The sequence below is a fragment of the Nicotiana tabacum genome, chromosome 9 (assembly GCF_000715075.1).
Source record: "Nicotiana tabacum cultivar K326 chromosome 9, ASM71507v2, whole genome shotgun sequence".
NCBI lineage: Eukaryota > Viridiplantae > Streptophyta > Magnoliopsida > Solanales > Solanaceae > Nicotiana > Nicotiana tabacum.
This window is the reverse complement of record NC_134088.1, coordinates 99,430,769-99,453,355: the sequence shown is the minus strand read 5'-3', so window position 1 is coordinate 99,453,355 and position 22,587 is coordinate 99,430,769. Positions and strand designations below refer to the sequence as shown.

At 39.8% G+C, this 22,587-nt stretch overlaps 1 protein-coding gene across 2 annotated transcripts; it reads right to left on the bottom strand.

The window, feature by feature from the left end:
- Positions 1–348: 348 nt before the first annotated feature.
- On the bottom strand, positions 349–6,617 carry LOC107804379 (bifunctional nitrilase/nitrile hydratase NIT4A). 2 transcript variants are annotated; one of them, XM_016628268.2, is made up of 5 exons: positions 6,330–6,617; positions 4,178–4,357; positions 3,313–3,582; positions 1,745–2,026; positions 349–760 (listed from the first exon to the last, which is right to left on the bottom strand). In XM_016628268.2, exons 1-5 carry the CDS (start codon positions 6,469–6,471, stop codon positions 609–611), a joined length of 1,026 nt encoding a protein of 341 aa, XP_016483754.1. In that variant the 5' UTR covers positions 6,472–6,617; the 3' UTR covers positions 349–608.
- Positions 6,618–22,587: the final 15,970 nt, after the last annotated feature.

The following is a 22,587-nucleotide window of genomic DNA, read 5'->3' as shown; positions in this document are numbered from 1 at the left end:
CAAAAGAAGGAACATATCCACTTTTCCTCATTTACTCTCTTATAGTAATCTCTATCTGTACTTTCTCTCGACTTCCTCAGTTGTCAGCCAAAGGGTTAAGTGCCTCATAAGGATAACTAATAGTTTTTTAAATAGTGAAAAGTTATTATTAACATTTTGTTATTATAGTAATATAATTTGAGTGCTAAATCATTTCAAACTATCTATAAGCGTTAAGATCAATTTTAGTAGAGTTCAAGTAACAATAGCGCGACTTAGGAGAGACTATGCTGGTGGCTGTTTTACTGCAATTCTTACTACCATGCTTATCCAACAGGCAAATGAATATACAGAAGTATAGCTGTAAGATTATAGAAAACAACCAAGACAACAGGGTTTTTCATTGACCAGGATTGACTATCAACATGTTTCTCATACAAAAAAGACATTGAGTTGGCCAATTGGCAAGTCTCAAGGGATGTACAGCTGATAAAATGACAAACGACTACTATACAACCTTCGCAAAGAGGCGAAAATTTGTCACCTCACACTGAAACAAACAGCCCGGAGTTTCTGACTACTTTGGACGGCTCAGCAACGTACAAGATGCATATGTAAACAGGTCCTTGTCATTTGGGAGAGCTCTCTGCTTTACTGGATGTAGAAGTGAAACTAACAGGGCTCACCGCATGATCCCTCACGATCAAGCTAAGAACTTCAGGTCTTGCATAGTGCCCAACCACATCAAAATCAAACTTGGCTCGAGCTATTTCTCCAAGATCTGTTAAAATTGCTAGCTAATTAATAAAGGCTGGAGTATAATTCCTTGTGTGTGTGTGTGTGTGTGTGTGTGTTTTGGTGGGGTTGTGGGGGTAAATAAAATGTGTGCTAGCGACACCAAACTTCTTAAGAACAGGAGACAGGAGGAGAAGTGGAGTGAAATATCCACGTGTGAATCATGTTGAATGAATTCAGCTATGGATATATATATGATAAAGGGGTGGGTATATATATCCTGTACAAGTACATACAGTTTGGTAATTTTTAGTATGCTTTAAATAATCTGTATAAAATATCCACACACATGCCACACTCCTCCAATACGGGTACGTCAAGGCAAATAAACGGTCTATGTCATAATGCGTGAACAAATTTTAACTTGTCTTTTCATTGATCATACCGAATTTAGAAACCTGAGTACAATTGCAGTCAACTGCACTTTGCTTATACAAGTCAATAAACATAGTAGGAGTACCAAATGCAGCAAGTGTAACCTGTCTCACGTAGATCAAGCTTCCGATACCACAAAATAGTTAAATTAAGAAATGGTTAGATTGACAGTATTAATTAGAACAACTATCATAAAGGTAGTGTTGCAGGAGCTCAGAGATCTAAATGCAAAACAAGAAACAACGGAGGCACAACCAATATGCATATATCTAAGATATATGTACCTCATAGTCTCATAATGAGGAAACATTTCTGCCATAATATAACCAATGTTATTCAGCAGACCAATTCATGAGCAGCATACATGCTACGTGGAGAAGTAACTGGGCATAGGATTGGCGACAAGTAAAACAAACACCACTCTTTTTTGCATTCTTCTCTTTTCTTTTTTGGGGATGAGAAGACTTCTTTTCTTTTTTCCTACTATAACAAAGAAGCTGAGGTAATCACTTTTCAACAGCTAATGTATGACAATTCCATGCGTGGTACATAATGTCAATTTGAGAACACAAAATAAGAGAGCTCACTGATGTACCTAGATCAGCTGAGATGAGCGCCTCCCCTACATAATTTGGTCCGGCCAGCACAGCCCCTGATGGCGATATAATTACACTACCACCAGCACAAACAATGGAATCTGGTGTAAGATCTTCTTCTGTGCCGGAAAAAACATATTCAGGTGGAGGGGGATAATCTTTCCTTCGACAGAACTGATTGGCTGATAAAACAAAACAACCACCCTCCAATGCAATGTGGGTCATTGATGCCTGCCACACATCCCTAGAATCAGCTGTAGGTGCACAATATATCTCAATTCCTGCAAAAGAAAAGAACTTAGAAATTCATTTGGGAGCATATTGCAAATATGAACATCCACTTGCTTTCTGTGACATCTCAAGTAGTATCCATTTCTCAAACAAATGTGTTGAATTGTGTAACCATCTTAAACTAAAAGCTTAATCTATCAGAGATAACACACTTTTATTTATTTAATTGTCTCTTCAACACGCCCCCTCACGGGCAAGGTTTCATTTTTTTCATTGGCCAAGCATGTGAAATTCATTTTTTATAATGGGTGGTGGTGAGACTTGAACCCAGACCTTTGCCTGCTCTAATACTATGTTGAACTGTGTGACCATCTCATCTAAACGCTTAATCTATTAGAGAGAACACACTTCTATTTATTTAATTCTCTCTTCAACAAAATGTTACACAACAAAGGAGATAAACCAAGAAATCACATAGGACGATACAAAATACAAATTTCCCCCCTTTCTATTGCTAAAAAGAGCAAGATTAGTGGCTGAATACATCTCTTATTTACATTTTCAATTATCAAACTCTCTTATTACTCGTGTAAAATAAAAACAGGCCCCCTTTTTTAATGACCGAGATAACCTGTTGTTACAGCTTCAAACTCCGGGATAATGGTCGATTTGTCTACCCTTCTCAACTTAAATACCGATCTTGGTGCAACAACCAGGGTTTCAAACTAGTGATGTGCACCTAACGCTCATCCCAAACTGTACTACCTTTGCCATTGAACCAAAAGGGGGCTCAAAACAGGCCATTAAATGACAGCAATCATTTAAAGGCACATCCACAAAACTAATGATGATCATTCTTCTGTGGACAGCGACAATGAAATTCAGCTTCATGACCTAAAGTAAAAATAAGTATTTGACATTAGAAGACAACTGCTATACCACCCTGCGAAAAGACTTGCAAAATTCCCCCATAATGTATCCAGTAATTAAGAAGTTTGAAGACATTGTAATCAGAAACTACTAAAGCGTGAAAAAACAGTCAGTTCCAGATCAAAAATTATGCATAATTCTATTATCAGAAGCTGCACCAAGCCAGAAAAGCATCTCATTACCCCGGCACTTTGATGCCCTAGGGGTTCATTAATCATTACTTTAATAGCACAAATGAAACAACCGCTTTCATAGATGAATTTTATCGCTAAAGATGCTAGGAACTTAGAGGCAATTGGCATGGGAGAAAAAGCATGGCTCATTCCTCATATCAAAGGGTCCCTAAAAGCTAGGTATTCGACAACAAGAATAGAAGAACCTAAGAGATTAGCAACAAATGTCCAACCTTTAGCATACATTGCGGTCCTTAGAAGTGGCATTCTGTTCTCCCAACATATTGCAGCACCTATTTTTCCAAGTGGAGTGTCATAAACTGGAATTGTTGATCCGTCGCCAAAACCCCAAATTATCCGCTCCAACGCTGTTGGCATTATCTTCCGATGCTTTCCAAGAAAGTGACCCTGAGAGTCGAAGAAAAGCACGGTGCAATATAGTGTGTATCCATCTCTCTCAATAACACCCATCACTAAGTACACCTTGTATTTTCCAGCCATTGCTGCAAGACGATCAACCTCAGGACCTGCAACCAATCCCTGAGAGAGAGAGAGAGAGAGAGAGAGAGAGATGGGAAGCTTTTGCAATGAAGAAATTAGAAGCTGGGAAGAAAGGTTACAGAAGAGCACAGACAAGCAGCATACATATGTTTAGAGAAATGTAAAGGACCTAATAAGTTTTAGTATGAGCTATCTTAGCCACGAAATCCAGAACGAAAATTCAAATTTCATAACCTTTTTTTATCAAGATTTTCAGAACATGTTTGTCGCTTCTCTTTATCCCGAATCAACAGCTTTTTAATTCTTTAATTATCAAGCTAAGGTCCTCTTCTCTCTGTGCTGAAGTAATACTGAATACCTTCAATTTTCCTCTAACCACAATTAACTAGAAAATGGAACTGTGTTATACTGTTAAAAAAGATATGTAACTTAATCCTAGGAATGTGTCGCAAAGTATTTATCATCTTCTTAAATATACTTCTTTTTGTAAGTAATGCAGTGAAATAATCCAGTGAAATATATTCTCGAACCTGGAATATGCTCAAAGAAATTTCATGGTAGAGAGTTAATTGGTCAAGAAATCAAAGAGTTTCTGACCTGGCACATCAATGGCAGAAGCATGATATTTGCGAAACTCCTCCTTCCCCTTGGCTGTTCGATTCCCAATTGAGACACCAAAAGTTGATCCACGCGGATAACCACCGATAAATGCTTCAGGAAACACCACAAGCTGAGCACCATAAGAAGCCGCTTCTGCAAGCAGCCTCTCTGCTTTAACTGAAAAATTACCAAACAGTAACTATCCCAATTCAAGTTTTTTTTAACAAGTCCCAGATCAAGAATTTAACAAAGCCAGAAAACTTATAGGTCAAGTTATAACATTCCAGCTTCCAACCACACAAGTTACAAGACATAATTTCAGGAAGTAAACTCGATGTATTTGGCTCTTTTTTCTGCCCCACCCACTAAAACAGAAGCTTTCCTTCTCATGTGCAAGGAAAGAGAGTGGCAAAGGATCATATAATTTGAACTAATTGACCAGACATGATTGATTTAGGATAAGCACACTTCCAACTGCATTCGAACTCAAGTTTCATACTTTCTGCTGATAGCAGCTACTACTAAGCATGTAATTCTACCTTGCAATATAACGGATCAGCTCACAGACGCTGCTCATAAATGGTTAGAGGACTTCAGTATCCTTAATTCTTAATCAAGAGAACCACATGGTAACGCTTAAAAAATATGCCTTTGAAAAGAACTGAACGTTTAAAGGAGAATAAATCAACGTAAAGTGCCATTAGCGGGAAAGCTTTGAAAGAAAGGTTAAAGGAGTTCCCAAGTCAGAATCTTCTTTCTTTAATTAAGGATACATATTTAGTAGGACACCACGGAAATCTTCAAATCCTACACTAGACTTTTTAAATTCCTTGCTCCATTCTTTTTTGCTTCTCCCAGAGGGCTTCTGGAAATAACGCAATCAGTTCTCATCCAAGCCTTTGTTGGGGCTAATGCATTCCATTTTTTATTTTATTTTTTTTTGGGGGGGGGGGGGGCGCCTTAAAGTTCCAATGATTAAGTCTCATATGGACGCAAGGAGCTGAAACAACAGCGGAAAGACTTTGGATATATCCAGATTATGAGAGTGAAGTACGTCTCCAAGTTACTGAAGACATGCGTGCTTTGGAAGTAAAGGAGATTCTATATGGTAAAACAATTTTATAAGAAAGCTGCTGAAATAGGTCCTCGTGCCTTTGAGAGTCCTGGCCTTAATAGAAATGATGAAGAATCTACCTTCAGAATCACATCCATATGTTTTAGCCTTCAACCCCGGCATCTCCCATCACTATACCAGAAGGAAAATTTTCAGTTGCCCTTAATTGCAGTATTGTCCGCCGATGTTTTCAACATTGCCGTCTTCCATTTTTATTTAGCTTACAAAGATGATAATATAGTTTCTCATATATCCCCCTGTTGGTGCCTCTAGGTAGATGAATAACGGTGAAGATGAATTGCACAAAAAGGTCAGAAAAATGATAGACACATATTTAACCTCGTCTCTTCATTTAGTTGAAGATTCGTTCTGAATAATTTTTGGTTTCAACTGTATGCTATTTTTTACCGGCAAGATTTGGCACTGGCAAGGGATTTGGAGTTTTAGGAGGGGGTTATGGTCATGACGGTGGTGTATACATGTCGTTAAAACCTTGCTTGAGGTGCACTTAAGCCCTTAACTTAGGTGCAATGCAGGTCTGGATGCTTCAGTCTCATTCAGACAGTACTTCAGTGCATGCACCAAGGTTTTAAGGCATTGCGCTCAATCGCCATGAGATTTATCTTGATTAGGACAATACTAAACAACAATATAGTTGGCAAAGCAATTTAAGGAATGTCATGAATGAATTTTCCACTTACTAGGAATAAGAAATTAGAAATTTAATATAACAAAGCTACTTGATAGAACTTACAACTGTATCTATACATCTAAATGGGAAATCTAAAATGGGTTTCAGCTTCATTTACAAGACTTTTCTTAAGTTCATTTAGTGTTTTCCTTTTTCCAATCTTTTGGCTACAAAATAATTATTTGGATTTATAGTTTTTTTTTTTTTTGCATAAACCCGCAAGTCAAATGTTAAATCAACCAATAAAGAAACAAAAACCAATACTCAAGAAAATATAAACCCAAAAAATGAAACCGCTACAAGAAAAGAACATAGTAGTTAGATGAAGGAAAAAGGGGGCTAACCAAGAGTGGCAGGGGTGTCGTAAAAGATGGTAGAGGCCTGAACTACAGTGGCACGGACAGTGGGGGTGGAGGAATTATCTCCCATATCCACTTCAGCAAACAAAGGGCCTTCATTCACTGCTGGGGTTGGGACCAAAGCCATTTTTTCTTAGTTTTGCGCTTATTTCGTTATCTGATTCTGAATTTGCAGATGTGTTTTGTGTGGATTTTGCCTCTTTGTCACGGTGTTTTGGCAATGTCAGTAAAATAAGGATGTTGGTGTATATCCTTTTTGGAGAAGAGATTTCTAGAAATTATAATACATATACTAGTATACTTTATAATTTGTGGTAGGGTGATGTGGAAATTGTTTTTTGAATATTACCAATACCATGATTACTTGCTTTTCTTTCTTTATTTTTTCTTTTTAATTTCTTCATTATGATGTATTGCATAGAGCAATGTTTTTGTTGACTCAAATAATGGGGAAGAAGTCCACAAATATGCAGCTCTGTCAAAGCTATGCGACAATAAAGTTTTGGAAGAAAAAGAAGTGATTTTTAGGAGAAGTACAAGCAATTTTGGAAAACTTGAAAAAAATAACTTCTCTTCTAAATCACTTTTGAGAAAAATACATTTAGAAGTAGTATTTAAAAGTTTGGCCAAATACTAATTGTTGCTCAAAATTATTTTTCAAATTAATTAGTCAAACACAAATTGTTTCTCGCCAAAAGTACTTTTGAAAAAAAACACTCTTCAAAATAAGCTAATTTTTGCAGCTTGGCCAAACAGGCTACAGTTCTCTTCAAACTCCATAATATAGTATAATTTATGATACTTCTTAGGAGACTTAACATGATAAGTTGAGTGTTGTGCTGCTGGGTTCATCTGAACGTTGTACTTCGACGTGAAATATATATTATTGTGAAAAAAAGCCTTCCGCTTCAAGTGTATCCAACAAATATAAATTTGTTCGTCTAGCCCTATCATTTTATGTGTACTAATTCCCCAAGTTGCACATGAAAATGGATACAAATTTTAAGCTAAAATTGGTCAAGTTCTTTTAACTTCTAATATTTCTACTAGCAATAAGATAAAGTAAAAAGGAATGAAAGTTGCAATAACTTTCATGTTCTACCTTAAAGTTATATTTTTAATTCTTACAATTAAAGCTTTTTTATTTTTCAAATATGCTTCTCTGAATATGGCCTAATAATTGATGAAGTTAGTATAAAAATTATGTTAGATCAATTTTGTTTACCCTCAAAATGAGATAACAATTAAATTTGTAAATAATTTTAAAGATATGTAGATTAACTTGACACAAAACGATAAATTAGATTGCAATTGAAATAAATAATGATAAAGTAAATACAAACCACACGAATTGAACAGTCTCAGTCTTGGAAGATTAATCACCCTTGAGCCGGACGTACTTCGATCGGTATCAAGGCACAGAAGAATAAGAGATTAAAGAGAATAATAATGTATTGCTTTGAATTGCGTGTTACGATGTCTTTTACAGGTAACCATACCCCCTTTATATAGTAGGGGAGTCCTACATTAGTTATAACTCTATAAAAGGTAAAAATCTCTTGATTTGCTAATTGTCGATTCTTTATTGATACGTGCCGAGATTCCTGTCATAATATCCGACCAGTCATGGATATTTCGGTCTTCTGTTATGCTAACAATGTTTCTTCGAGGTTGTTTGAACCATGACTGATTCCGGAGTCACGGCCTTGGTGTTATCGAAGATAGGTGTTTGCACCCGGTTATTAACCCGATGAGGCTTGGGGGCGATCTTCAGCCCTTTATTTTCATGTCTCGAGCCTGACCTATCATGTCGGATGCTAGGGTATACTACAAGATCGATTTTACCCGTATACAAATAGTCCCCTCATTTTTCGGAGAGTAGATGACGAGAAACAATATGAGCTCCCGATTCTCACTTCGATATACCATGACAGAAACGACAAAATAGTTGAAACGTCCCGTCGGTCTAGTCTTAATGGCATTAAATGCTTGTCAGTTGCCGATCGGCCGCTCCCAGATTTGAACCGTCGCTGGAAAACTATAAAATACCCATCCCTTTGTTCATTCAAACTTTACATCCAAGCCTTCTGCCCTCGTGTCTAAGAATTTTCAATACTTTCAAGCACTTATATTCTGGTTACTTTGAGATCTTTTATAAGAACTTTCATTCGTCTTCATCTCAAACCATCAAGCGTACTATTTTAACTTTTTCTTTTCCCTCGTTTTTTCTCCATCTTTCAAAGAATTGGCGAATACTTCAAAATCCATTCCTCAAAAAGAAACTCCCTCTATCTCGTGGCCGACTATCGAGAAAAACGTCTTGCGTACTGTTGTCGAGGAACCGGTACCGGAACCTCCTCTAAAAATGTTCCTCCGGGGGATGCCCGATCAATGTTGATTTTAAGGTCGAAAAGCCCTCCTCCGTACCAGGTCGGTGTGAGGAGGTCTCGAGGTACATCTCCTCGATCACCAAGGATATTTTCTCTAAAGTCAAAAAGGATTGCAACTGGGTTGACAAACATGTGGTGATTCCCGAACCTGATGAAGCCATCACCACCCACGTCGAGGAATTTTTAAGTGTTTACACTTATCCCTCCATGTTGGGCCCCTTGGATCCGGTTATTATCAACTTTTGCAAAAGATACGAGGTAACCCTTGGTCAAATTCACCCTTCTTTCTAGAGCATCATAATCCTCCACCATTTCTTTGTAAGTAAGATCGAAGGGTGCCCCTTCACTATCGACCACCTCATGTGTTTATACAGTCCCCGACTCTACTGGGGGCTGATCAAGCTCGCCCATCAGGCCAGTAAAGCCCCGTTCTGGAGTATCAATAAAGATCGGTACTGAGGCTAGCTAGGTCATTTCGTCCGAGTGAGGACCTCGGACTTGATCCCAACCAAGCACATATCGTTTCCTAAGAAGCGGAACATGTCACATAAGTATGATTTTGCTTCCAAGATTTAATTTATTGCTTTTTTTCTTTCTTCTTATCGGTGTTCTGTGGTGGTGCAGCTGTTGCTCGGATCCCAAATGCAGTTCCTCGACTCAAGGAGTGGGTCGAGGGCATCGTATTACAAAGGCCTTATTCCGAGCGTTTATGGCGCGAGTTTTCAAAGGGGCGATGGAAGGCCCGTTCGCACTGTGAGATCTCTTTCATGAGTAATATTTGGTTTCCCTTTTGCATCATTAAATTCTCACTTGTTTATTTCTTTTTGCAAGTTTATCCAAGGATGTCAAAATGAGGGCCTCATCCGGTAGCGATGATTTCCCCACTAAGTCCCATGCTCCAAGACAGGGTGAAGAGAAGAAAATAAAAAGGGCTCCGAGTTCTCCGAGCTCGGAGAAAAAGAAGCCAAGGAGAAGTTTGGTGCGTAAATCCAAAGAAAGCACTAGTGCTCGAGCACCGTTTCCGGATTCACTCTATTGGCTGAGGGACGAATCCGAAGGAGAAGGAGAAGTTTTCGATCTGATGGCCAGCATGTCGTCACGGCTCGAAGGGCAAGGGGCCTCCGAACCAGAGGGAGGCGATACCGATCTTCATCAAGTTAGGGAGGTCGAGGAGGAGGTCGGGACCGAAGCTTCCCGAGATGTGGTCAATGCCCCGAAGGAAGCACTCCGTGAAGTTTTTGACCAATATTGTCCCTTATCTTTGAGGGTAGATCTATTTTGGTCCCTCAAATATAACCCTGAGCATATTTAGTTCCTTAAGTATGCTAAAGTGGAGCATCTTTAGTCTCACTAACACAATATGTTCAAAAACGAACGGTGTTACCCAACTTTAATTCATGAAACAAATCTTATACTCTGAAGCAAAACGTTTCCTTTGCTTTTATTGGATAACGCAAATTATCATTTTAATTTCTCATTTTTAGATAATGTCTTCTAAAATTTTGACCTTGAAAATAACCCCTTATGTGTCAGTTTTCAATGAGAATTTGACCTTGAAAATATCCCCTTTTGTGCCAGTTTTCAATGAGAAAATGACACTGTATAGCCGCTGTAAAAATAATAGCCGAAAAATGTATTAAATTTGTATATTTTTTTGTATATATATACATTTAAAAATTTCGGTTGATTTTTCCAAAAAGAAAAGTTAAAATTTGAAAAACATATAGCAGTCAGGATCACTTCTAGGCATATTATTGAAAGTAAACGAATAACCAAGTTGTATTATCACTTTTACCCCGTGCCAGAAACTATTTACATATGGTAGTGAAAAAAGTATATAAAATTTGTATAATTTTTGTATATTATAGGTTTATTTTGGTCCCTCAAATATAGTCCGGAGTATATATTTTTTTTGGCTATTATTTTTATAGCGGCTATACAGTGTCATTTTCTCATTGAAAACTAGCACAAAAGGGGATATTTTCAAGGTCAAAATTTTAAAAGACATTATCTAAAAATGAGGAATTAAAGTGATAATTTATTATCTAATAAAAGGAGAGGAAACGTTTTGCTTCAGAGTAGAAGATTTGCTTCATGAATCATAGCTGGGTAACATCGTTAGTTTTTGAACACATTATGTCAGTGAGACTAAAGGTGCTCCACTTTAGCATACTTAAGGGACTAAATATGCTTAGAGCTATATTTAAGGTATCAAAATAGACCTACCTTCAAAGATAAGGGATAATAATGGCCAAAAACTCCACTCGATGTGATAGAGATCACCGGGTCACCCTCGTTTACTGAGTCCATGTGCAATAAAGCCCAAACGGCTAAAGGTGTCACGACCCGAAATTCCACCTTCGGACCGTGATGGCGCCTAATATTTCACTTGCTAGACAAGTCAACGTTAGAATAATTTTAGCCATTTTTTAAACAAAATATTAATAACAGAGAAATAAATACGGAAGTAAAGTCTGAAATGTAGTGAATAATTCATAAAATAACAGTATCTAAATACCATCCCAGAATTGGTGTCACAAGTACACGAGCTTCTAGAATAATACAAATAAAGATCTGAATAAAATAAAGTTGTCTGGAAACAAACACACATCTAAGGTAAAATAGATGGGGACTTCAGAACTGCGGATGTAGTGCAGTTATACCTCAAGTCTCCTCTGATAGCTGAAATCCGAGCAAGTCTATGGTACGCCACTGGGACCAACTCCGAAATCTGCACAAGCAGTGCAGAGTGTTGTATCAGTACAACTGATCCCATGTACTGGTAAGTGCTGAGCCTAACCTCGACGAAGTAGTGACGAGGCTATTCAATACTCTCATATATTTATTTGAATCAAGTATATGTAGACTTTTAAATAATTCTGTTGCGGCGTGCAATCCGATCCCCCAATATTGACTTTTAAATAAGTCTATTGCAGCGTGCAATCCGATCCCCCCAATATTGACTTTTTAATAAGTCTGTTGCGGCGTACAACCCGATCCTCCAATATATTTATTTACCAATTCAATTCTGTTGCGGCGTGCAACCCGATCCTCCAATATATTTATTTTAATCAATTCTGTTGCGGCGTGCAACCCGATCCTCCAATATATACATTTACCAATTCAATTCTGTTGCGGCGTGCAACCCGATCCTCCAATATATTTATTTACCAATTCTTATAGAAGAAATTTTTCCAATAAATACAACAATTAATATAAAATTATAAGACAACAAGCAAAAAATAATTATGATTTAATTATGAAACAAACAATGACAAATAGCAAGTTATTATGGAAATGAGGGAGAAAATAGGCAGTTTAATATTTAATATGCTAAATGTCAAATAACAATTAAGACACGTAATTCAAATAGCATGTAACAATTAATGCAGGAACTCAAGAATTAATATTTGACAAAGAATATGAGATAAATAATTATTATAATAATTAATTCATGTTGTAAAACAATTTATGATTTTTCAAGTAGGCAAACAACTAATTTGATGATGTATAGACACTCGTCACCTTGTCTATATGCCGTTCACATGCATTTCACATAACAAATAATTTAAGGGTTCTATTCCCTCAAGTCAAGGTTAACCACGACACTTACCTCGCTTTGCAAATTCCAATCAATTACTCGACCAGAGCTTTTCCTTTTAAATTTGTCTCCAAAAGCTTCAAATCTATTCACAAACAATTCGATATACTCAATACGAATCATAGGAATTAATTCCATATGAATTTACTAATTTTTCGGATAAAAATCCGAAATTCATTTAAATATTCGACAATGGGACCCACGTCTCAAATTTCGGAAAAACTTATGAAATCCGAACACCCATTCCGAGACGAGTCCAACCATACAAAAATTATCAAATTCCGATGTCAAAGGTAGCTTCAAATCTTAAATTAAAGTCTGTGAAGATTTCTACCATTTTCAACCCAATCTTTACCCATTTGAACTCAAAAATCTTCCCACAAACCTTATTGGTATAAGCATATATAAATAATACTCTTACACCCAAGAATCATACTCCTAATCAACCGTCTTCTCCCCAAATCCGAAATTGAAAAACTAGGGTATGAAACCTTACCTCTTAGATGAAGAACTTAAGAGATTTCTTGTTGGATTTCAAGGCTTGAGCAAGATTTGATGAACAAAAACACTTGAGTTTCTTCCTCTCTCTCCAGAACACTCTCACTTCTCTCTAAAATATCAGTTTTTAGCTCAAAAATGACTTAACGTCGCTCCCTACCCAGCCTTGGGGGTATTAAATGAGCTCCTACGCGTGCAGCCGCGCACCTGGGCAAGTGGCCGCGCATCGGCCGCACACCTGAGGCAGAAAGTCTCAAATATGTGCGGTCGCGCATCGGTCGCGCACCTGATACAAGTCCAGTAAAATGGCCATAACTTTCTGTATATATATATCCAAATGACAAACGGTTTTAAGCGTTAGAAACTAGACTCGACGATATTTCATTGGATAGGCTGTACATCACATAACTCCTTATATATATGTATATATGCTAGTCCAAAGTTTTTTTTTGTGCGTATTCATTTGGAACTTTAGTCTATTATGAAATTTTCCGACTTGGCTTAGACTTAAGACTTTCCTTAGAGCCCATATCACTTTTAATATGCCTCGTACACTTATTATCATATCCAAAAGTTGTCCATCATGTTAATAGTCCTCGAATGAGAAGTAGAGTCTGTCCCCAAACACATAACATAACTTATCTCTTCTTTCGCACATTTCAATTTTCCCGAATTTTACTAACTCCCAAAATTTCCAAAAATTTCGCTAGAGTTTCCTTTGTAACTAGGCCTATCCACCTGCCAGAGAATCCAAGAAACCATCCTAACAACACATACATAATCTAATCAACGTAACATAACATGAAAACAATACTAACAACGGCCTCATAAGCAATATATTTCTAGAAAATAAACGCCATTAACATCAACTATTCAGGTGATACGTAACTCATAGCAGGTAAGCTCCCAACATCTTCATAAAACACAGAAATAAATGTTTAAATTAAAGATGACATTTTTGGGTCATCACAAAAGGACGCCCTAATGAGGGGGCCCATGGAGAGGACGACCCATTCCGTGTGTGTTTTGACAGAGTGGACTCTACGGCCACGGAGGACGTCACCGGGTTGGGTGACTTAGAGATACCGAGGAAGAGCCCATCTTCAGGAGCAAGCGAACCTACCTCGAGCCCCAAACTGGTCAATCGATTCCGTGCTCCGAGTGTCTCCGAGTGTAAATCCTGGCTGGAAGTGATCCATCGTTATCTCCCTTCCGTAGGATGCACGAGTCCTCTCCGCCCCCGTAGGGGTGGCCAGTTATCTTCTGTATCTGGTGACCGAGGATGATCAGGTTAAGACGAATGAGGCAGATGCACCATGTGTATTAAACAAAGCACAACATGCATTAAAACCGGGTAATCTTCATATATTCCTCGATGGTTTTCAATTTGTACTTAGGCTATTTTATAGATAACTCTAACATTTTCTCTTTGTGCTTGTAGGCCTCGGTGCTTCACCACGAGACTTTTCTCCAATACCGGGATGAGCTGAAACAGCTCGAAGCCGAGGTCCGAGGGCTCACTAAGAATAGAAGTGCTTATAAACTTCTTATCGAGCAGTTTAAAGGAAAGGATAAGAGCTTCCGAGCTGAGCTAGAGGTTGCACGGAAGGAGCATGCCGACCTGGCCGAGCATGTAAAAATATTTGAGGTTAGTGGCGATGAACTAGGTTCGGTGACTGATGGTCGAAATCCACATGTCCATTAGAAGATCGATCGGATCGATCATCTCCGAGTCGAGATGTATGCAATTAAGGCCGAGACTGAAGAATGGAGAGGCAGAATGGACAGTCTGACCTCGGAAAAAGAGGTTGCTCGGGCGAAACTGACTTCTGCTGAGGTCCAGCTTTGAGCGGTAAAGGAAAAGGCCGAGGTGCAGGGCAAAAAGGTTGAAGAGCTCCAGTATCATCTAAGTTTGGCCGCCTTTGATCGAGAAATTATGGCCAAGGCTTGAAACGACCAAGTCAGTGGCCGTGGTGGTCAAAGCCGAAGCCGACGAGATGGTGGCCCAATATAAGGCCGATGCCGAGGCGGCCCAGGACCGCTTGAAATACTTTGTTGAATATGAGAAACGGTTGTCACGAAGAGAGGCCCTTGAGGAGATTCATGCTCGGGGGGTTTGATATGTCAGCTAAGATCGAAAACGCTAAGGGGCTTGAGGTCGAGGCCAAGAAGTTGGCTTACCCAGAGGAAGAAGAAGAGGAAGACTATGAGGGTTCCGGTGGATCCGGGGCTGGAGAAGACCTGGCTATTTAGACGCATTTGTAAATGTTTTTTCTTTTTTGTTTTTTATACTTGTGTACTTTTGTATTTTTTTGTCAAGGCCATTTGGGTTTTGTAAAGACTTTATGTATATATAATACAAGGCTTCCTTTTCCCTTCGACAATTTCTGAGTTTTGTTTTTCTTTGCTTTATTCTTTATGTTTGCAAAGATCGAAATTCCTTAGAATGAACTAATTAGGTCATGTTCGGAGGTTCGAACATGCCTTGCCTTTGACGTTATTTTGTCTAAGGCATCGTGGGTGTCGGTATGACTATAACTTTTCCCCAAAGTACTTATAATTATTTTTATTATAGTTTGTCGAGGGTAGCCTTTATAACCGATTTAGAAATTTTTCAAGGCCTTGTTTTTTTATTACGGGTCACGGACGTCTCCGAGCCATTTTAAAATGATCGTAGCCTCTTTAATTCGGGTGTTGCCCAGTGGGCTTGTCACCTCCGAGCTCCCTTAGCTCGAGCCATCCGAGTTTGTTTTTGCAAGTGTTAGTTCAAAAATAAAAGAAATGAATGGGTTCGTACCTTAGCAGTAATATCGTTTCAAGTGAGTTATATTCTAGTTGTTCCGTAGTTGCTCGCCGTTCATTACACAGAGTTTGTAGGACCCCTTTCCGGTGATCTAGATAATTTGATACGGATCTTCCCAATTCGGCCCCAACTTCCCTTCGTTCATGTTTTGGGTGTTTAGTGTAACCTTCCTTAATTCCAAGTCCCCGACATTGAAGTGTTGAAGGTTAGCTCTTCGATTGTAATACCTCTCAATCCGCTGCTTTTGGGCGACCAGTCGAATAAGGGTGGCTTTGCGCCTTTCATCTAATAGATCCACGCTTGTATTTATGGCCTCGTCGTTTGATTCCTTGGTTGCATATAGGAACCTGAGACTTGGTTCTCCGACGTCGATCGGTATTAGAGCTTTGGCGCCGTAAACCAGCAAAAATGGGGTGGCCCCAGTACTGGACTTCGAGGTCGTGCGGTATGCCCATAAGACTTCGTGCAGGATTTCCTTTCATTTTTCTTTGGCGTCAGTTAACCTCTTTTTAAGGTTATGGAGTATGGTTTTGTTGGTCGATTCTGCTTGTCCGTTCCCACTAGGATGGTAGGGCATTGATATGATCCTTTTGATCTTATGGTCTTCGAGAAATTTGCTTACTTTGTTGCCGATGAATTATTTCCCGTTATCACACACGATCTCGATCAGCATTCTGAAACGGCATATGATGTGGTCCCAAATGAAGTCGATGACCTCCTTCTCCCTGACCTTATCGTATGCCCGGGCTTCCACCCACTTAGAAAAATAGTCAGTCATAAACAATATAAATTGAGCCTTACCGGGTTCCCATGGAAGGGGGGCAACGATATTCATTCCCCACTTCATGAACGACCATGGTGACAGAACCGAATGCAGTAACTCCCCGGTTTAATGAATCATCGGAGCATGTCTTTGACATTCATCACATTTTTGTACGAGCTCCTTCGCGTCTTTTTCCATATCGATCCGGTAGTAACCGGTTCTGGTTACTTTTCGAACCAATGATTCAGTGCACGAATGATTTCCATAGGTGCCTTCATGGATTTCCCTCAGAACGTATTCGGTGTCTCCCGTTCATAGATATATCACGAGCGGGCCATCGAATATTCTTCTTAACAGGGTTTTGTCTTCGGACAAAGTAAACCGAGTTGCCTTCGTATGCAGGGCCCTCGATTCTTTCTGATATGAGGGTAGTTTTTCGGTCTTCAAATATTCTATATATTTATTTCTCCAGTCCTAAGTTAGGATCGTTGAGTTAATCTCGGCATGGCCTTCTTCCACAACCGATCTCATAAGTTGTACGACTGACCCTGAGTTGAACTCGTCGTCCTCGACCGATGATCCTAAGTTAGCAAGGGCATCAACCTCACTGTTTTGATCCCAGGGTACGTGTTGCAAAGTTCATTCGTTGAACCGATGTAATGTTACCTGCAACTTATCCATGTACCTTTGCATTCGTTCTTCTCTGACCTCGAACGTCCCATTAACTTGGTTCACTATGAGGAGGGAGTTTCACTTAGCTTCGATCACCTCTGTTCCCAAGAGTTTTGCTAGTTCGAGACCTGCAATCATGGCCTCATATTCGACCTCGTTGCTAGTCAATTTCACAGTCCTAATAGATTGTCTAACTACATTGCCTGTTGGTGGCTTCAATACGATGCCAGGTCTGGTCCCTTTTGCGTTCGAGGCACTGTCCGTAAAGAGGATCCAGATCCCCGAAGACGTCCCCGAGTTCACAAACAACTCTCTTTAGACCTCGGGTATTAGGCCCGGCGTAAAGTTGGCCACGAAGTCCGCCAATATTTGAGATTTAATGGCGGTCCGGGGTCAATATTCAATATCGTACCCACTGATCTCTACGGCCCATTTGGCCAATCGCCCCCGAGAGCTCGGGTTTATGCATTATATTTTGCAATGGGTAAGTAGTCACAACACATATAGGATGACATTGAAAATATGGTTACAGCTTCCTAGAGGCACTTAGCAAAGCGAGCACCATTTTTTCTATGTGATGGTACCTAGTTTCGGCCTCACATAGAGTCCTGCTAACATAGTAAATTGGAAATTACGTACCTTGCTCTTGCCGGACCAGGACTCCACTTACCACTATCTCCGATACTGCCAGGTACAGGTATAGTTGTTCGTCTATCTTTGGTGTGTGAAGCAACAGTGGGCTCGATAGATACCGCTTGAGTTCCTCCAAGGCCCATTAGCACTCCGAGGTCCAGGAGAAGTTATTCTTCTTCTTCAGTAGTGAAAAGAATCGGTGGCTCTTATCGGAGGACCTCGAGATGAATCTCCCCATGGCGGCTATGCATCCGGTTAATCTTTGCACGACCTTCATGTTGTCCACGACCGTGATATCTTCGATGGCTTTGATATTGTCAGGGTTGATCTCGATTCTTCGATTGAATACTATGAATTCGAGGAATTTACCTGATCCAACTCCAAACACATATTTCTCCGGGTGCAGCTTCATATTGTATTTCTTCAATATGCTGAAGGTTTCCTACAAATGTTTTAAATGGTCCTCTGCTCGCAAGTACTTAACCAACATATCGTCATTGTAAACCTCCATTGATTTTCTTATTTGTTTCTCGAATATCCGGTTTACTAGGAGTTGGTAAGTGGCACCAACGCTTTTTAATCCGAATGGTATCACATTATAGCAGTATGTGCCGTATTTAGTGCTGAAAGAGGTTTTTTCCTGATCACCCCAATTCATCCGTATTTGGTTGTACCCAAAGTAGGCATCGAGAAAACTGAGGATCTCGTGGCCGACCGTGGTATTGATTATGCGATTGATGTTGGGAAAAAGGAAGGAGTCCCTGGGACATGCCTTATTCAAATCCTTATAGTCTACACACATTATTAATTTATTCCCTTTTTTAGGGACTACCACTAAGTTCTCTAACCAATCTGGATATTTAACCTCCCTAATGGACCCTATTTTAAGGAATATAGATACCTCGTCCTTGATGACAATATGTTTAACCTCGGACTGGGGTCTCCTCTTCTGCTTGAGCGGATGAAACTTCGGGTCCAGGCTTAGCTTGTGAGTGGTTATTTCCAGCGGGATCCATGTCATATCAAGGTGGGACCAAGTGAAACAATCTATGTTAGCGATAAGAAACTGAATGAGTTTTTTCCTGAGCTCGGGACTTAACTCCGTGCCCAGGTATATCTTCTGGTCGGATAGATGCTCGATCAATATGACCTGTTCCAGCTCATCGACCGTCGATTTAGTGGTGTTGGAATCATCGAGGACTATAAAAGACATATGAACCCCATAATCATCGTCTTCATCAGTCCTCTATTTCTCCGATTGGGTCGGGGCTGGTGTCGATAATTGCTATTTAGCTTCTTGCTTTGAGACCGAATTATCAGCCCCTTTGTCGTTGCAAGTGTGGATATCGGAATCGCCTCTTTGACCGCAAATATCTCCTTTACGACTAGCTGTTCTTTGTAGATTGTTTTAATCCCACCTAGTGTTGGGAATTTTAACACTTGGTGTAGAGTCGAGGGCACTACTCTCATGTTGTGGATCCATGGCCTCCTGAACAAAGCGTTGTACCTCATGTCTCCTTCGATCACATAAAACTTAGCTTTCTGGATGGTCCCGACGATGTTCACTAGTAATGTTATCTCCCCCTTAGTGGTTTCACATGCCATGTTGAATCCGTTTAGGACCCGGACTGCATGCACGATTTGATCTTGTAGACCGAGCTGCTCTACGACCTTCGATCAGATGATATTGACCGATCTACCTGGATCAATTAACACACGCTTATCTCGAGATTTATTTATAAGTACAGATATTACCAGTGCATCATTGTGTGGCTTGATAAGTAGGGATTCTGACTGTTTATTTGCTATCTTTTACTTGCATTTTAGCTCAAAAATGCTTAAAGGTATTCCCTAAAACTAATGAAATATGCTTTCTTGCAGGAATATTGGGAAACATGCCAAAAAAGTGAAAATCAACTCAAAAAGGAGTAAAATTAGACAAGAACCAAAACAAGGCAAAAAGGGCCACACTGCGGACCACACAATACTGTGTGCGGCCGCAAACTCTGAAGATGCACTGATGTAATTCCTTCACAGAGTGTGGACCGCACAATTATTGTGCGGCCGCAGAAGACTAGATTCAGAGACTTGTAGTTTGGGAGCTTAAAGATGTGCGGACAGCATCATTATTGTGCGGCCGTAGGATGCCAAAATACGACCGCACTCATAAATGTACGGTCCGCAGAATGAAGTCCATATCCAGTCCAAGAGCAAGAGTGCGGCCGTACTCAGAAATGTGCGGTCCGTATAATTAGAGGAAGTGCAGCCGCATCTCACTTTTATGTGACCGCATAAAGCCAACATGACTAGTCAATCTCAAAGTACGGACCGCACACATAATTATGTGGCCGCACAACATTCACAGGGCAATTTTGTTAGATATTTTTAACTGGGTATAAATAGATCTTTTTATCATTTTTAGGTTAAGTTTGGTGCACCTGAACACTTAGAGCCGTTTTTATTTACTGTATTGGGTAACTTTGTACTAGTTTAGCATTTAAACATCAGATTTTCTTTCCTTAATCAATTATTATGCATTTTATCTTAGTTTCTTCTTTAATTTTTTCATTTTCCATGAGTAGCTAAACCCTAGCTAGGGTTGTGACCCAAAACTAGTATGGGTACTTAATGGATGCTTGATTTAGGGCTTATTTATGATTGAGTATATGATATTTAGCCTAGTTCTTTCTTGAATTTGAGAATTGATGGTTGCAAATGTTGATTCATGTCTAATTGACTTAGTCTTTATTTGAGAAAATAAGACTAAGTCTAGGAAAACTTAGCTAACAAGAATTTGGGGTGAACTCAAGAAATTGACAGCCCTAATGAAAGGGTCAAATCTAGAGATAATAAGACTCGACTTGAGCATTTATCACTTGTTTCGTGGGATACCCATTTGGACTTGAGAAAGCCAAATTGGGCAAAATCAAACTACTGAGAGGTATAGAGTGAGTAATTGAGTATGATTGCTATATTGTATCCCGATCAACCAAATATGTCCTAAAGCTCTAAATCTGTTAGGTAACTAACTAGGGAAAAGTCGTAACCCTAGATCTTTTATAACTTAAAAAATAACCAAAACCAAAAACATTGTCTCTTACCGTTACAATTGCAAGCATTAGCGTAAAAGTAGAAGTAGAAACAACTATTGAAAATGTGGAAGTATAATCTTAGGCACGTCGTACATTTACACTAGGTATATACCTAATACCACATCAAGCTCCCTGTGGAATCGACCCGACTGGCATTGGCTTTTTATTATTGCATCGGCCGCCTCGCAACCTAAATTAGTGGTGTGAGTTTGGGCGACATCATGGTTGCACGATCCCTTCCGTGTCCTCGTCGTTAAAAGACAATGTTCCTTATGGTATGTAGTCTCGAGTCCATTTTTCCTCGTGATGGATACTTTGGTGCGTTTCAACATCGACCCCCGAGGGACATCGACCCCACCAATGATCATGTTAATGACGTGTTTAGGTTCTTCTTGTTTGGTCTGTTTGTTAGAATCCCTATTCCTGAAATGATTCTTGGCTCGGTCGCTCAGGAATTCGCGAAGATGCCCGTTGTTGAATAATCAGGCTACTTCCTTTCTCAATTGTCGACAATACTCTGTTCTGTGGCTGTGAGTGCCGTGATATTTACACATCTGGTTAGGCTCCATTTGGGTTGGATCAGATTGTTGAGGTTGAGGCCATTTGGTGTCTTTGATGCGTCCGATGACAGATACAATAGTGGTGGCATCGACGTTACAATTGTACTCCGATAATCTCGGTGCTTCTTTAGACCCAACGGGCCTGTCAAAGCTATTTTTGCTCATGAGTCCCCGGTTGCTCTGACCTTGATCACTTCTCCTTTCATTTTTCATAGAGCTCCGCCCAGACCCATTGCTTCTCCGGTCCTCATTGTACGACTGATATCGATCCCTGTTTGATCTCGATTCACGATCGATGTCTCTCTTGACTCTGTCAATGGTTCTGACGGGATACACGGACCTGGAAGGGCCCCCAAGTTGATCATCTTCGACCCTAATTTTCGATTGATATCGGTTATGGGCATCGACCCAAGTGACATCCAGATATTCTACCAAGTTTTGTTTCAACTGTTGTGAAGCCAGACGAGCTCAGAACGTTGAGTCTTTGGGTAAAAGCCTGAACGACCCAATCATCAGTGACCGGTGGTAGGTCATCCGTTCCATTTGAAATCGGGACACGAACTCTCTGAGCATCTCATTATCCCTCTGCTTTACTTTGAAAAGGTCCGATTTCATGGTCTAGGCCTTGATAGCCCCAACTTGTGCTTTCACGAAAGAATTTGCAAGCATAGCAAATGAATCAATAGAATTAGGAGGTAAGTTGTGGTACACTATCATAACTCCCTTTGACAGGGTTTCTCCAATCTTCTTCAACAAGACAGACTCGATCTCATCATCCTCCAAGTCATTCCCTTTGATGCCACACGTGTAGGAGGTTACATGCTCGTTTGGATCGGTCGTTCCATTGTACTTAGGAATCTCGGGCATGCGAAACTTCTTGGGGATTGGCTTTGGAGTCGCGCACGGAGGAAAAGGTTTCTGCACGAACTTCTTGGAATCCAGGCCTTTCAATATCGGCGGTGCTCCTAGGATTTGGTCGACCCTGGAATTGTAGGTTTCCATATTTTTGTCATTAGCTTCGATTTTCTTCTCCCCTGATTCTACCCGTTTGGTCAGTTCCTCGAGCATCTTTATGATCTCGGGGTTAGTCTCCGATTCATTTTCATTCGACCTCTCTACGACCGATTCATCCCTGCGGGTGACTTCTCCGGACGGATCGGGTTCAATTCTACTCGGTGCGCGACTTTGGTTATGTAACTGAGTTATCGCTGCCTGTTGAACCTGCAACATT